This window comes from Podarcis bocagei (assembly GCF_964188305.1).
Source record: "Podarcis bocagei genome assembly, chromosome: 12".
Classification (NCBI taxonomy): Eukaryota; Metazoa; Chordata; class Lepidosauria; order Squamata; family Lacertidae; genus Podarcis; species Podarcis bocagei.
The window spans coordinates 42550790-42566565 of record NC_138137.1 but is presented as its reverse complement, the minus strand read 5'-3'; the positions used below and the strand labels follow the sequence as shown (position 1 = coordinate 42566565).

General features: G+C 44.6%; 1 protein-coding gene across 1 annotated transcript in view; it reads left to right on the top strand.

Moving 5' to 3' along the window:
* KIF5B (kinesin family member 5B) overlaps window positions 1–9825 on the top strand; it is a 37814-nt gene extending 27989 nt beyond the window's left edge. Inside the window, exons 21-26 of the mRNA XM_081164101.1 lie at window positions 1498–1558; window positions 1644–1715; window positions 1809–1913; window positions 2804–3020; window positions 4184–4335; window positions 7364–9825. Coding sequence (XP_081020227.1) covers window positions 1498–1558; window positions 1644–1715; window positions 1809–1913; window positions 2804–3020; window positions 4184–4320 — 592 coding nt within the window. The 3' untranslated portion in view covers window positions 4321–4335; window positions 7364–9825. The remainder of the gene's footprint in view (window positions 1–1497; window positions 1559–1643; window positions 1716–1808; window positions 1914–2803; window positions 3021–4183; window positions 4336–7363) is intronic.
* Window positions 9826–15776: the final 5951 nt, after the last annotated feature.

Here is a 15776-nt window from a genome sequence, read left to right as displayed (position 1 = left end):
ATTTATTTATTTACACACACTTGTGCAAAGCTGTGATTGTGGGTTTATCTGGCTCTTGGAAAGTGGCACAAGGGCTTTGGCAGCATCCTAGATCCCTCCTACCTCTTTGCAAAGATGGGCAAGCACTTCCTAGGCTTTGAGAAGGAGGTGATTTCTCTGGCAAGGCCCTCATGCCTCTTTCCTGAAGCCAATCAAGCAGCCCTCCATCGTGTGTGTGTGTGTGTGTGTGTGTGTGTGTGATTCAGGGGTTCTGGGTTTTACATGGTTTTGCATATATTCGTGGACCCCCAGAACTGAACCCTCACATAAGATGCAAGTTGCCTGCCTGTTACATTGTGCATTATCAACACCACATGTTAAAATACAGTGGGTATACAGTGGTACCTCGCAAGACGAACGCCTCGCAAGACGGAAAACCCGCTAGACGAAAGGGTTTTCTGTTTTGGAGGCGCTTCGCAAGACGAATTTCCCTATGGGCTTGCTTCGCAAGACGACAGCCCATAGGGAAATATCCGGGACAGCGGGGAAGCGCAGCGCGTCTTCCCCACTGTCCTCGGACCTCCTCTGAAGCCGGGCGGTGGGGCGGGAACGCCTCCTCCCGCCGCCGCCGGGCTTCGGAACGATGCTCCAAAGCCGGGCGGCGGGGAGGGAACACCCGCCCCCGCCGCCGGGCTTCGGAACGGTGCTCCAAAGCCGGGCGGCGGGGAGGGAACACCTTCTGAAGGCGGGCGGGGGGGCGAAAGTCTTTGCTCCCCCCTGCCTGCCTGTCCCGGAGGGCTTTTGAAGGCAGGCGGGGGGAGCAAAGACTTTCGCCCCCGCCCGCCTTCAGAAGAGGTCCAGGACCTCTTCTGAAGGCGGGCGGGGGGCGAAAGTCTTTGTCCCCCCTGCCTGCCTTCCCAGGGGCTTTTAAATCGCCCCGGACAGCGGAGAAGTCCTCCGCTGTCCCGGGGCGATTTTAAAATGCCGCCCGCCAGCATTTTAAGATCGCCCGGACAGGGGAGAAGTCCTCCGCTGTCCCGGGGTTTTTTAAAATGCTGGGGGTGGGAAGAAAAGCCCTTGTCCCCCCCCCCCCAGCCTTCAGAAGAGGTCCGGGGACAGACTGTCCCCGGACCTGGTCTGAAGGCGGTTTCCCTAGGAACGCATTAATTGATTTTCAATGCATTCCTATGGGAAACCGTGCATCACAAGACAAAAAACTCGCAAGACGAAGAGACTTGCAGAACGAATTAATTTCGTCTTGCGAGGCACCACTGTACTCTGTTCCTCTTTTGATTGTGGCCTCCAAATTATTGAGACTTACTTCAACCCAGCACTTCTGGGCTTCAGAATGTGGGCAGAGATTGTTTGTCCAATTGAAGTTTTATTTTATAGTTCTGTTTTTAAAAGTGGAAGCAGCTGTCTATGTGTGATGTTTCATCCTTCTTAGATGCTTTGAACTATTCTACTTAGGGCTAGATACGGGAAGAATAGTAGGTAATACATTTTTGTTCACTTTAGGGTTATGCAAGATAGGCGAGAACAAGCAAGGCAAGACTTGAAAGGCTTAGAAGAGACTGTGGTAAGCTAAATATTCAGAAAGTATCTTTCAGATTCTTGAATTTATCACCTAAAAATGCTACAGTTTGCCATCTTTCTGTTCCTAGGCAAAAGAACTTCAGACCTTGCACAATCTTAGGAAACTCTTCGTTCAAGATTTGGCTACCAGAGTTAAGAAGGTAATGCCCAGTTCTTCATTTTAGAAACTATTGCTATTTTTTGTGCTAATTCCTTGGGGATCGAAACTCAGATTGCCTATCTTATCTCCATAGAGTGCAGAGATTGACTCAGATGACACAGGGGGCAGTGCTGCCCAGAAACAGAAAATTTCCTTTCTTGAGAATAATCTTGAACAGCTCACAAAAGTCCACAAACAGGTAAACTGAAATATATTCTTATATCTGATCTATTTCCATGGCTTTATAAAAGCTTATCCATGCTGTACATACTGAAGTTCTTTGGCTCACAAGTTTTATCTCTTAAAGTTGCCACACGTTGCCCTATTCAAGTAAACGTGCTACTGAGTAAAAATCAAGAACTCTTTGGCCAAATTTAACTACCTTGATTGCCATGCTTTCTTTCATATGACTTGCCAACATCCTACTACATCTAATCATGCAGTAGAAGAGAGAAGAGGGCTAAAAAAGGTAAAGGACCCTTGACAGTTAAGTCCAGTCGCAAATGACTCTGGGGTTGCGGCGCTCATGTTGCTTTACTGGCCGAGGGAGCCGACGTTTGTTCGCAGACAGTTTTTCCGGGTCATGTGGGCAGCATGACTTAGCCGCTTCTAGCAAAACCAGAGCAGCGCACTGAAACGTCTTTTACCTTCCCGCCGGAGCAGTACCTATTTATCTACTTGCACTTAGACATGCTTTCGAACTGCTAGGTTGGCAGGAGCTGGGACTGAGCAACGGGAGTTCACCCCGTCGCGGGGATTCAAACCGCCAACCTTCCGATCGGCAAGCCCTAGGCTCAGTGGTTTTAGACCACAGCGCCACTTGCGTCCCTAGAGAATCCCAAGGAAACATTGCAGCAATTAGTTGCACCCATGCCTCTCAAGGAGGCTATTACTATGGAAAATTTAGGTAGGGGTTAGCTCTGAGAAAATATTTTATTTTTATTCTGGATACTTTAACTTTACCTGGAATTCTTTGTTAGTTAAAGTGCTGTTCAAAGTAACTATGGAGTAAAAGGATTTGCAAAGGCTTTAATTCCCGCAGTCCAGATTTAACATAGCTCTATATGAAACATATATTTCTACGCACAGCTGGTACGTGATAATGCAGATCTTCGCTGTGAGCTTCCGAAACTGGAGAAACGACTTAGAGCTACAGCTGAGCGAGTTAAAGCTTTGGAGTCAGCGCTAAAGGAAGCCAAAGAGAATGCATCTCGTGATCGCAAGCGTTACCAACAGGAAGTAGATCGTATTAAGGAAGCTGTGAGGTCAAAGAACATGATCAGAAAGGCACATTCTGCGCAGATTGGTTAGTAGATAAAATGGGAGCATTAACAGTGCTAGTTTGGTCCTGAATTCAATTATTGATCCCTTGTTCTTGGTTCACTTAGTGCTACACCTGGATCTTAGAATGTAGGTAGATCACTTGCATATCCATAAATTCTATTGATTTGTCCATTGACCAGATTATCTGAAGTTGTTACTTGTATAGTCTAGAAATTAGGACATTAGTTGCTTGAAGTAGTACAATTTAGGATTTAGATACTTCTGGAGTGCAAGTACATGTTACAACGAAACTTTCACAAGCTTAATATGTGAGGGTTGTTGATCCTGTTAGTATTGCATACTATAATAAGTTTTGTTATAGTTATGTATATGCATATTCCACCTTTCAGAATAGAAATATTTCTACAGGTAAAATCAAAATACTTTAATCAAATCACTATGGAGCATTATAAAAAAAACAAATCAGGATGGTTACTACAGGACATAAAATTTGTAACTTGTATTCTTGCACAGTTATGGAATGGGTATGATAGTTTCAGAATTTCATCGTGGTTGGGTGTTTGTTATAGGTGCAAGAAATATTTATAGATCTAGGGTGGAATTCAGCATTATTATGAGCGTTCTATCCATGCAGACATGCAGCTTGCCAGCCAGGTTAATTCGCCACTCCTTCCCCAGTGTATTGTTTTAAAGGTTCTTCTGACCCCTCTGAGCCAATTGCAGGGGCACACAGTGGGAGGAGAGGGGTGGGAAAGTCCCATTGAGCAAGCAGGTATCCTTGCACAGGGCTTCTCCTGAAAGGGCGCGTTAGGTGATTCCTGCCCAGAGAACCCATTTTTTTAAGAAAACTTGCTTAGAAGGCAGTATAGTAAATATTAGTAACAATAAAGAGTTGCAAAATCTTTGGCTCCTTAAAAGTGTTAACGAATTCATTGGCAAAAACTTACACTGATTTAAGTCTGCTTGGTCAGATGTATGAAATAACCATGATGCACAAATGTTTGTACGATAATAACTTTTTTGGTCATTAAGTTACTACAAGACGATAAGTTTGCAGCAAAAACAACAAACATGCATATTCCTTTGGAAATAAAATAACAATGACGTATCAATAAACCAGCACAGCTGAATTGTTTAAAAACTTGACTTGGCTTTACCTTTAACATTTGCATTTGTTTCATGCAGCTAAACCTATTCGCCCTGGACAGCATCCAGCAGCTTCTCCAACTCATCCAAGTGCAATTCGTGGGGGAGGTGCTTTTACTCAAAACAGCCAGCCAGTGGCCCTACGTGGAGGTGGAGCGCGGCAGGAGAAGGCATGAATTTACATTATCAAGGTTGGCAGTTAACTATTCCATTTAATATCCTGTCTTCAGTTTAAAATGTTTGGTAGTTTCAAGGAAAATAGGGAATATGATTGTTTAAATACAGTACAGTGGTACCTCGCAAGACGAATGCCTCGCAAGACAAAAAACTCGCTAGACGAAAGGTTTTTCCGTTTTCGATTTGCCTCGCAAGACGAATTTCCCTATGGGCTTGTTTCGCAAGACGAAAACGTCTCACGACTTTGTTTCCTTTGTCTAAAAACAAAGACATGTTTTGTTTATAAAGTTAATTTATTTTCCCTTCAATTTTTGAACTGCTCTTTACAGTATGTGTGACTTTAAAGAGCAGTTAATAAACTGTTGTTGTACCAAATTTGGCTTTGTTTGGACTTTTTTTGACCATAGGAACGCATTAATTGATTTTCAATGCATTCCTATGGGATTTCGTGATTCGCAAGATGAAAAATTCGTTAGACGACAAAACTTGCGGAACGAATTAATTTCGTCTTGCGGGGCACCACTGTACAGTGGTACCCCGCAAGACGAATGCCTCGCAAGACGGAAAACCCACAAGAAGAAAGGGTTTTCTGTTTTGGAGGCGCTTCCCAAGACGAATTTCCCTATGGGCTTGCTTCGCAAGACGAAAGCCCATAGGGAAATCTCCGGGGACCTCTTTTAAATGCTGGCGGTGGGGAGCAAAGCCTTTCCCCCCCTCCGGCCTTCAGAAGAGGTCCAGGAAGGCCGGCGGGGGCCGAAAGGCTTTGCTCCCCACCGCCAGCATTTTAAAAGCAGTCCGGGATAGCAGGGAAGTGCTTCCCGCTATCGCAGACGGCTTTTGAAGGCAGGCGTGGGGGAGCAAAGACTTTCGCCCCCCGCCCGCCTTCAGAAGAGGTCCTGGACCTCTTCTGAAGGCGGGCGGGGGGCGAAAGTCTTTGCTCCCCCCTGCCTGCCTTCCCGGGAGAGCGGAGAAAGGCAGCGCCTTTCTCCGCTGTCCCGGACGGCTTTTGAAGGCAGGGGGGGGAAGACTTTCGCCCCCCGCCCGCCTTCAGAAGAGGTCCAGAACCCTTCGCTGCCGACCCCCAGCATTTTAAAAGCCCCCGGGGCAGCGGAGACTTCTCTGCTGTCCCGGGCGATCTTAAAATGCTGGCGGGCGGCAGCGAAGCTTTCGCTGCCACCCACCAGCATTTTAAAATCGCCCCGGGACAGCGGGGGCTTTTAAAATGCTGGCGGGCGGCAGCAAAGCCCTCCTGTCCCCGGAGCTTGCGGGGCGGGAGGTGGGGAGAACGGCTTTTCTTCCCACCGCCAGCCTTCAGAACAGCCTTCTGAAGGCTGGCGGTGGGAAGAAAAGCCCTTGTCCCCCCCCCCAGCCTTCAGAAGAGGTCGGGGGACAGACTGTCCCCGGACCTGGTCTGAAGGCGGTTTCCCTAGGAACGCATTAATTGATTTTCAATGCATTCCTATGGGAAACCGTGCATCGCAAGACGAAAAACTCGCAAGAAGAAAAAACTTGCGGAACGAATTAATTTCGTCTTGCGAGGCACCACTGTATTGGATAAGAGTGCAGGTCCATATGAGTATTTGTGATTAGGGGCAACTTCAGTTGAACAAGTACGCTGTGTGAAACTACCGTATTTTTCACTCCATAAGACACACTTTTTTCCTCCTAAAAGTAAGGGGAAATGTCTGTGTGTTTTATGGAGCCAGTTCGTGGTCCCTGGAGCCGAATTGCCCAGGGGTGAAAAGCAGGTTGTGCTTTTTCTTCTTTTTTTTAGAAAGAGGGAATGGGGTGTTGAAACGAAGCCACTGAGCAGCTGATCGGCAAGCGATCGGGATTAAGATAAGGCTGTGGGTAAAGGAGGCTGCGGGGGGGGGGGGAGGTAAAGACAGCAAACTTTCAAGGAGAGGAGACAGGAATACTAAAACAAGCAATGAGAAGAGAAATTAGAAAAGGAGGAGCAAACAACTGCTCCAGCTAAGGAAAAGACACTAAGGCAAACAAGAGGGAAGGGGGGTGTTGAAACGAAGCCGCTGAGTAGTTGATTGGCAAGCGATCAGGAGGGAGATAAGGGACGCTAGCTATAAAGGAGGCTGCCTGGGAGTGGGGAGGTAAAAGCGCATGGATCCTCAGGATTTTTGCATTGGGTCACCCCAAATTCACCATCAGATCACATAGCATGTCCATGGCTATAGACTGCACCCAAAAAATCACGCATCCACTGTTTTGTGGGACCGCAATGGCGCAAAAATGTGGTTACAAAGCACGGATCCACATAGATCCTCTGGATTTTTGCATTGGGTCACCCCAGACTCACCGTCAAATCACATATCATGTATGTGGCCACAGCATGAACTACAAAAATCATACATCCACTGTTTCGTTCAGAATATTTTTTTTCTTGTTTTCCTCCTCTTAACAAGTAGATGTGTCTTATGGTCAGGTGTGGTGCGTCTTATGGAGCGTAAAATACAGTAATTAGTTCAGACACAGATAGGTTCCAGAATAGCTTACCATGTTCCACACATTGCCCCCCCCCCCCAGTTTGCCGTACCACAACTAAACAGCATTTGCAGTTGCCTGTCTGACCAGGATGGCTTTCAGTAAGTTATAAGGAAAGTTAATGATAAGAGAGGAATACTTTAATTCAGTATTACTGGGGTAAATCCAGTTCAGCTGCCTCCAAATTAAAGTACATAAACTGAGGAACAAGCTAAAGAAAGACCAGAATTCATGGGTTTTAAGGAAGACAGAGTTGAGATTGGAAGATTAATTGCAAAAGAAATTGCAAAGAGTAAGACGTAAAGGTAGTGATAAATATAAGGAGTTGATTTAAAATGATTGCTAAACAAGTAGCATTTAGAAAAACATTGATACCTTAATTCTGTATTAGATCTGGTACAGCATCTTCTACTGAAATTGTGGCACAAACTTAAATGGTGACTAGTTTTCAGTGAGTAAATGTAGATGAAAACAATTGTGTAAATCTCACAATTTTTAGAGTAAAATAAAATTATGAACATTTGTTTCTTTGGCTGTTTCTAGATGCTGAAAGCTACACAGCATGAAGAGGATTGGATATTGCGCAATGAGAGTCATTCCGTGACAGTGACGTCTATCTGTCTCTCCCTGGGGATTGTAGGATTATTTTTTTGAAAATTGTATAAACTTATACTGGTCTGTACAGCTCTCCTCATTCTACAAATTTGGCTAATTGACTCCAAACAAAACTAGGAAAAACTTTCTTCTTGGGAAATTGACGTGTAACTTAAAACGTAGCTCTTTTCATTACCTGATCTGTCTTTCACGTCTTAAATTTAGTCTGCACTGTGCCAAGTTGAATGTATGTTAAGCAACATCTTAGTTAAAATTTCCTAGCTTAATTTATGTATATTTAATGGTCTTAGGGATTGTGGAACAATGTTGAAGTAAAGTTTTAATTTTACCACTTTTAATAACACTACTTGACCCACTCTTGAATTAGAGCAGCACTGTACATTAAGTTTGCCTGGATGGCTGTATAGAGCATAAGACTAAAATTATGTGTACAGTTTGCAATTACTGAGGTGTGCTTATGACGACTGCCCTTAGGCACTGAAGTCTCTCAAAAAAACGTGGATTGAAAATTTTCCTTTTTTGACGAGGCTGCTTAACTGTTTGATTAAATCTGTTATCAGGTTAATGAGTTAATACTGTATAACAAGTAGTAAATGTAAGTTTACATGGAAAGACTTTGGCAATGACTTTTCATCTGTCCTGTTCCTGATTATACCCAGAATAGTGTGATGAGGTGAAAACATTCTGCTTCATCTTGATAAGCCTGTTAATTGGTCACCAGAACTGGATAAATTTGGTTAACTTTTCCAGTGAGAAATTGGGGCACTGTAGAACCCCTTGTATTATCAGTGCATCATATTTCATTCAAACCACAAATTTGACTTTAAGAGAATGAATTGATTGAATAAGTGGAACCAAGTGAATAAAGGGGGGAAAGAAAGTGCATAAAATGGCCAGAAATGTAGGATGGATATGGAAATTGTGCTACACTGAAACTGTACTGTAACTTATTTGTAAATCTAGAGTTCTGTAAATGTGTTTTTCTCTAACAATCCTGTTGGACATCATTATCATCATCATTACTTTTGCAAAGTTTTGAGACCAAGTTTAAAGTTTTGTCCCGCAAAAAGCACTTGAAACGACATGCCACAAAATTCAAAAGAACACCTTTGACAAGGAAGTTACTGTTTAATATTGTCCAAAGGCTTTGAAAGGTTTTCTCATTACAGTCACTTGACTGGTAGGAAGTGAAAGAAAATGCTTTCCAACAGTTGAGAGATTTTGAATAACTGCTTTTCCAGAGTAAGTTGATGCCAGTTTTATATTATACTGAAGTACATTCACAGGCACTTGCCGGGGGCGGAGTAGGTTTTCTGTAGAACTTTATGACTACCTTTTGTACAAATTGAAATATTTGTATTAAGACGGAGCCTAGTAATAGAAAAATTGACTGACCCCCCCCCCAATACCTTAAGTTCTGATTAGTGTCTTTTTTAATGCATTTATTTTAGAGACGGGGGTTTTCTTTTCTTTTTTAATCAGCCAGACCCTTGTTAGTTTGGAATTGTCATAAGATAAACCTCTTTCTTTTGTGCTTGAATTAAACACTCCAAACTGAAAAGATGAAATAAGAGGGGACTTGTATAAAGGGAAAATGGTGGAGAAGGAATCTCTGTTAAGTGCTTGAAGTTGTGTTTTCAGTTGCATTGGCCTATGTCAGTTTCTCAACTATAGCCGTACAATTTCAGTCTGGATTCGGTTTACACAGTTCAATCTGGTTTCCTGGCAGTTACGCAAATGAAGCAGGATATTTTCTCATGGCTGTTTACGTTAGTTTCATTCCTGTAAGTAATGTATCACGGGTTTTGGTGCTGACATGGCTGTGTAATTAAACAGTTAAATAAACTGTAACTAGCATGTAGCTCAACATGTACATCCTTTTTATACCTAAGCTTTTTTATTTTAACCTTTTATGAAGTTTACCAAGAACTGCAACTTAAACTTTCAAAAGGACTCCTATGTTCTTTGGCTCTCCTATGGTAGGTTGCATGGACAGGACAATTTTTTGGTTTTGTAAATTTAGAATCTGCAATCCGCAATAGAATTTTAAATGTGTTACTGTTCCAATTTACAGTTCTTGAATTTTTATTCCTCTAGGCTATTTTTTTAAAAATGGCTTAGCACAGGAATTGAATGACACATGAAAGAAGACTATTTATTCATGGAGATAAACTAAATTATTTGCATAACATTACTGATTAACTACTTTAAATTAGACCTGAAATGACAAGAGTCTGCCTGTGGCAAGGATCTGCCACTGAATAAACAGTTATGTATTCTCAGTGCATGAGAATGCATTTAAGAATAACTGGTTTGGAGAAGATGCCATATAGTTTTAACTACCTGCATGCTGTAAATGTTTTTGTGTTTAAATAAAGAAAATCTTTGAATTTTAGTGAACTTCATTGAGACCTATATAACCTTTTAAGGTCGTAGCCATCAGATGATGACGTTTTTTCTACCTATGTATCTCCATATATTGTACTGAGGTTCTATACTGAGCATGAGCATTTTGGAAGGGGGCTTCATCAGTCAGCTCACAATTTTCCCATTAAAGGCCAGTTTATAAACTATGGGTTTTTCCCCATTGGAAGAAGGACTCAACCTTAGATGTCTGTGTATACCATTTCAACATGGATACATCCCACCCTTGCAAGCTGCCTGGGTAATAATGTATTGCATGGATACTTCATATTGATACATGTATTCTGTTGTGTATGCAGGGATGTCAACCTGAAACTCAGTCCTTGTCCCTTCCATGTGCATGCCCAGATCATGCGTGAACCAGCTGGGGAAGTGAAGTCCTACATTCTTAATCTCATCTTGCCAGTGTAATAGTTGCATTTAAATATCCTTCATTTTTATAATTAAAAAGTCAGCCTCAGGCCTGATTAAGACCTTACACAAGTCAGCCTAGATAGCTTTGTCAGAATAGCTTGAAGGGGAGTAATGTAGATTGCTGTAGAAGCAGCGCGCTTTTGGCTGGCTTTGGTGTCCTACTTTTTTTACTTAGGAAAGCTGACTTCCACACCAAGAAAAAACTTATGCTTTGTTTGCTAGTCAACCTGTACATTTTAGTGTGTACCCTTCTTCCAAGTGTATCCAAATGTGTTTAAACCTCATTTCCAGATAATGTGGTAGAACTGATGGCTTACATCTTAACCAACTGGCTGGGTGAACAGAAATGAATTCATCTAAAAATATTCGCCACTAGGGGGTGCAACAATCACTTCTATTAACAGTCTGGAAATCTTTGAGCCTAATTTACTGAAAAGCAGGAAGGTGAGGAATGGCAGCATAAATGTTGCTTTCTACTTCAGTGTGAAGAGAAACCGGCCTGAAGACATGCATTTTATAATGTGCAAATGGTCAGAGATCAGATGCTTCAGGAATCTTTTGGTGTCTTACACTCAGAGCTGGCCATTTGCGCATCACAAGGACAGGTCTGCAATTGTTCTTTGCTCCTTGCAAAGTAAGGTGCGAGGTGATTTTTTGCAGTCACTTCTATTCTAGGGTTTCATTTTCTTAATTTTAGGTTCAAAAAAGGAGGGGTCATCTTGTTCATGGAAAAATACGGTAAATTTTGTTTCACTGTGATTAAAAAGTGTAGTTTTGCTAACAGTTTGGATTTCCGAAGCAATTTGGACTTTAAAAAAAATGCAGATAATGGGTCCACAAAAAGCTGAAGTATTTCCCTTCCAAGGTTGCCAAAAGAAGAAAATGCTGGGGAGAGGGAGAATTGTTTCTATTGGAGGGAATTATATCACCAGGGCTATTCAATCACAGCACCCCAGCCCTGCTACCTTTTGTATTTTGCATGCTGATTGCAGCATCTGGGCTTGACGAGACAGATGACCCTCACCTGTTCCAAGCCTCCTCCAGCTGAGGAATCTCACACCACCTCCCAGAGCTAGTGAGCTCCACCTAGCCAGCTAGAGAGATACCTCCTGGAGCATCACTTCTGCTGCTCCCTACGCCTCAGAGCCTGCTGTGTTTGTGGATAGAGGGGCCCCTCTGACTCTGCTGATGGGGTCTGCTGCTCTGGTTCCTGTGCATTTACCCCCGTCCTCTGTCACCCTGTGAGTACTTCCTTCCCCATCAACTGCTTTGCCCAGTGTGTCCCAGTCATGTTTACAACCCCCGCTAGGATCTTCCGTCGACCTGGAGTGATTTACCATATTTTTCTGTGTATAAGACGATGCTTTTTGCTATAAAAATTTGGCAAAAATTGGGTGTCATCTTATACATGGATAGTGAATGCAGAGGGGGAACATGTGATTAATGGCAGCAGCAAGCAGGCGATTGGTAGCTGTGGCAAGGCCACCTGGCGATTGGCTGTGGCAGTTGGGCAGATGATTGGCGGCTGTGGCAAGTGGGTGGGAGGGCTATTGCTGGCGGTTAGCAGGCAGACAATTGGCTGTGGCAAGCGATCGGCAGTAGCGGGCAGGTGGGCGAGTGTTTGCCAGAAGTGACCTCCCCCCCCCCCAAGCTAAACAATTTCTTAATTTTGGGTTTAAAAAAATAAGGGTCTTATACATGGGGGCATCTTATACACAGAAAAATACGGTAGGTAAAATCAATAACAAAAGGCTAGTCCCTACCCACAGTTTTATAGTCTAGATCAGTGTTTCCCAACCGGTGTTCCGCGGCACACGAGTGTGCCGTGAGACATCGGCTGGTGTGCCGCGAGATGCCTGGAGGGAGGCGGGCGAGTCGGGCGGCGAGAGGCGGGGCGGCGGCGGCGAGGAGAGGCCGCGCCTCCTGCTGCTGCCTGGCGCTCCTCCTCGCAGCCGGCAGCGCTGCCTGGGCGCCTCCGTGCGACTCTGCCTCGCTGGGTTTGGTCTCCCAGCAGAGACGGGTCACACGCGCACCTCCCTCCCTCCCTCAGCCTGCGCGGAGGGAGAGCCAGAGAGAGGCATCGCTCCTGCGCGGCGGGAGAGGGAGCAGCCGGAGCGATGCCCCAAACGAAGGCATGGGACCGGAGGGGAAATCCTCTCCGAGGAGGATTGAGCGCAGCTGAGAGAAGCCTTTCGAGGAGCTGCCGTGTCCCCTGGAAACCCCCTTCCCAGCTCTGCCTGCCTGCCTGCCCAAAGCTTGGAGGTTCCCCGGCAAGGGGGAGGGGAAAAACTTTCACTTTTGTGCGTCCCTCCCGGCGTGACGCTGCGCGCTGACGTCACGGGGCGGGGCTTTAATGGTGGTGTGCCGCGAGATTTTTTTTCAGTAAACAGGTGTGCCGTTGCCCAAAAACGTTTGGGAAACACTGGTCTAGATTAGAACATACCACACAAAAGGAAATTGGGATGAGAAGGGAAAAGAAAAACGAGCAAACTCAGGCAGCCATTATTGAAGTTATGTATTTCTTATATTGACCAGTTCAAACTGAGACAGTTGAAGGATTGTAGGAGCCCAAGAGAGCTAGTCTTTTAGCAGAGCTAATGAAATTTCCCTAAGATCCGTATTGTACATGTTAGCCAAAGTGCCTCAAGAGGCATCTGGCATGTTTTATTGATTATAATAACTTATCTGGAAGCAGGTCTTTGTAACCATAGAAACAGAATTTTCTTTAATGCTGGCAGCATCTTTGGGGAAAGTAGCCAAAGAAGGAGCAAGCTGATTAAATTATTTAAGAACTAAAAAGCATTTCTTTCGTGGCCGCCTCTCTTCTAATTGGAGACGGTAAATAATGGATGGGAACAAAACACTGAGCCTTGCAAACTGCTAAACTTTCTCCAAAAGACCTTGAAAGTCCCTCAGTTGTGCTAGATCTTTAGAATACTATCTCTAGGCTACAGCTGAAGCCTGTAGTCAAGGTGAACAGAGGTGTCCAGTTCCCTTCCCTTTTGGGATACGGCTGCAGTACCCGTAATAATAGCATGGCAGATAAGAAAAAAAAGCAGCTGAGGCTTTTCCTGGCATGCTAATGCTATGGCAGGGAAAAGTTTGAGATGCTCAATTCTCCCCAACCGCTTAAAGAGTTTTTATTACAAGCATTCTATAGATTTTATTAGATCAATAAGTTTGAGGTGCTCTTGCTGTGCTGGTCAAATGTGGCTGTGGGGAAAATTAGTTGCTGCAGCAGTTTAAATTCTAATCATGTCAAGTCTGCTGTAGTTGAATCTGCTGTCCTTTGGAAGGAACCCTACAACCTCTACTCTCTCAGAAGCCACTGCCGCATCGGGGGCGGAATTGCAGGCCCAAACACCTTTCTTTAACTATAGGTAAGGTAGAGGGATCCCTGACCATTAGGTCCAGTCATGGCCAACTCGGGGGTTGCAGCACTCATCTCGCTTTATTGGCCGAGGGAGCCGGCGTACAGCTTCCGGGTCGTGTGGCCAACATGACTAAGCCGCTTCTGGTGAACCAGAGCAGCGCACGGAAACGCCGTTTACCTTCCCGCCAGAGCGGTACCTATTTATCTACTCGCACCGGCGTGCTTTCAAACTGCTAGGTTGGCAGGAGCAGGGACCGAGCAATGGGAGCTCACCCCGTCACAGGGATTTGAACCGCTGACCTTCTGATCTGCAAGTCCTAGGCTCTGTGGTTTAACCCACAACGCCACCCACGTCCCACAACCTCTACTCTCTCAGAAGCCACTGCCGCATCGGGGGCGGAATTGCAGGCCCAAACACCTTGCTTTAACTATAGCTGGTGTGAAATGCTGTATCTAATGAACACAATGCCTTTCTTCCACGCCTGTTGTGGTGTGTAAACTTAATACTCTGGGTTGTTTCTAATGCAATCATCCTATTAGTGCAATGACTTTGGCCTGCAGAATGGGATGTCTTCTTCCTCTCCATCTCCATGTGACTTCCCATATGCTCTGGAGGAATGAAGGAACCCTTGAGCAGATTTGGGGGGAGGCAGACACTTGGGGACAGGAGAGCAAGTCCCATTGTGCAAGCAGAATATGTTGCTCTAATGGGACGGCTCTGTTGGATATCGCCCTCTGATTCTGCCAACCGCTGACTTTGCTTCTACTGTGGGTCTCGTTCAGAGACGGATGCCAAAACTGAACAAAAATGTGTGTCAATTAAGTAGCAGCTGTTCTGCTTGCTTCATATTGGAAATTGGCACTTGTGACCAAAAGGAAGCATAACACAACTTGCAGGGCAGTGCTGTCTAATATTTTATTCATTTAGCATTCTTGTATCCCAGTCTTAATTAAAATGCAGTGGGCCTGCCACTTATACAGAGGTTCTGTTATGTTGGGGGGGAGGGGTTCCTATGCAAATACAAAATTGTTCAAAGTCAGGAACCCCAGAACTGTCCCCCCACCCCAGTGGAGGGCTGCTTACCAGAGTCTGGGAAGGTTGTGGGAGGGCTCTGGGAACTGCAACCTTCCCAGACCCCCAGTAAGCAAGGCAGTGCCTTCCTTGCCGGCTTCTAGGACACTCACAGAGCCCTTGCACCTCTTTCCTAGAGGCTGGTAAGGAAGGCGCCCCTGGGCTTTTGAAAAGGTGGTGCAAGGGGTCTGGGACGCTGCCAGATGAAATGATTAGAACATTGAATTCCACCGCAAATATGTCAGTGCATATTGATGTCTTAGGAAAATGTTCAGTCAATATTCCTGCTATTTGGAAAACTCTTACTAAGTGGACATTCTAAATAAATGTATTGTACTTCAAACCATGGGAATACACACACACCCCAGATTGCTGATACATCCCATTGTGTGTGGATGGTACTGTTTTGGCCATATGAGTACTGGCACGCCGAGAACTTACATATATAAATATATTTGTGTCAGCCATTGCATTTTTGTTTGCTGAAACATTGGGATGTGCTAGTTTCTGCACAAAGATGGCAGGTCACATGTTTTTTCTTGCTCTGCATTGAGGAGTTTACACTACATCGTCAATGCATAGCAAACATCATTTCCAGACACAACTAGCGTGACACATTTCAGCTGCTTGTTAGTTTCAGGCTTTCTGTATCTCGCCGCATTGATCTCTCTCTCTCTATGTGTGGTTAAATGACAAAATCAAATGAGCCACTGTGCCCTGCATGGTGACTGAAGGCCAGTCCTGCTGCCCCAACAGCATCACCCCTTGAAGGGAATGAGCACAATGGAATATAGTGGAACAGCCACTCAAGCATGTTAATCTTTGCATCAGGTCACTGAATGGAAACAAGGCAAGCATTGTTCCTCTAGGGGACAAGAGGAGCTTGGAGAGAAATGCAAGGAATAAAGATCAAAACCAAATCATGCCCACTTGGGAAAGGTGGCAGAAAGGAAAATAGCATGCATTTTTCTGTGTGGTTTTTTTAAATATAAAAAATCATCCTGAGGGTTGTACAGCTCTTGCACTACAGTACTGGAATGTATTACTGGAGCGCATAA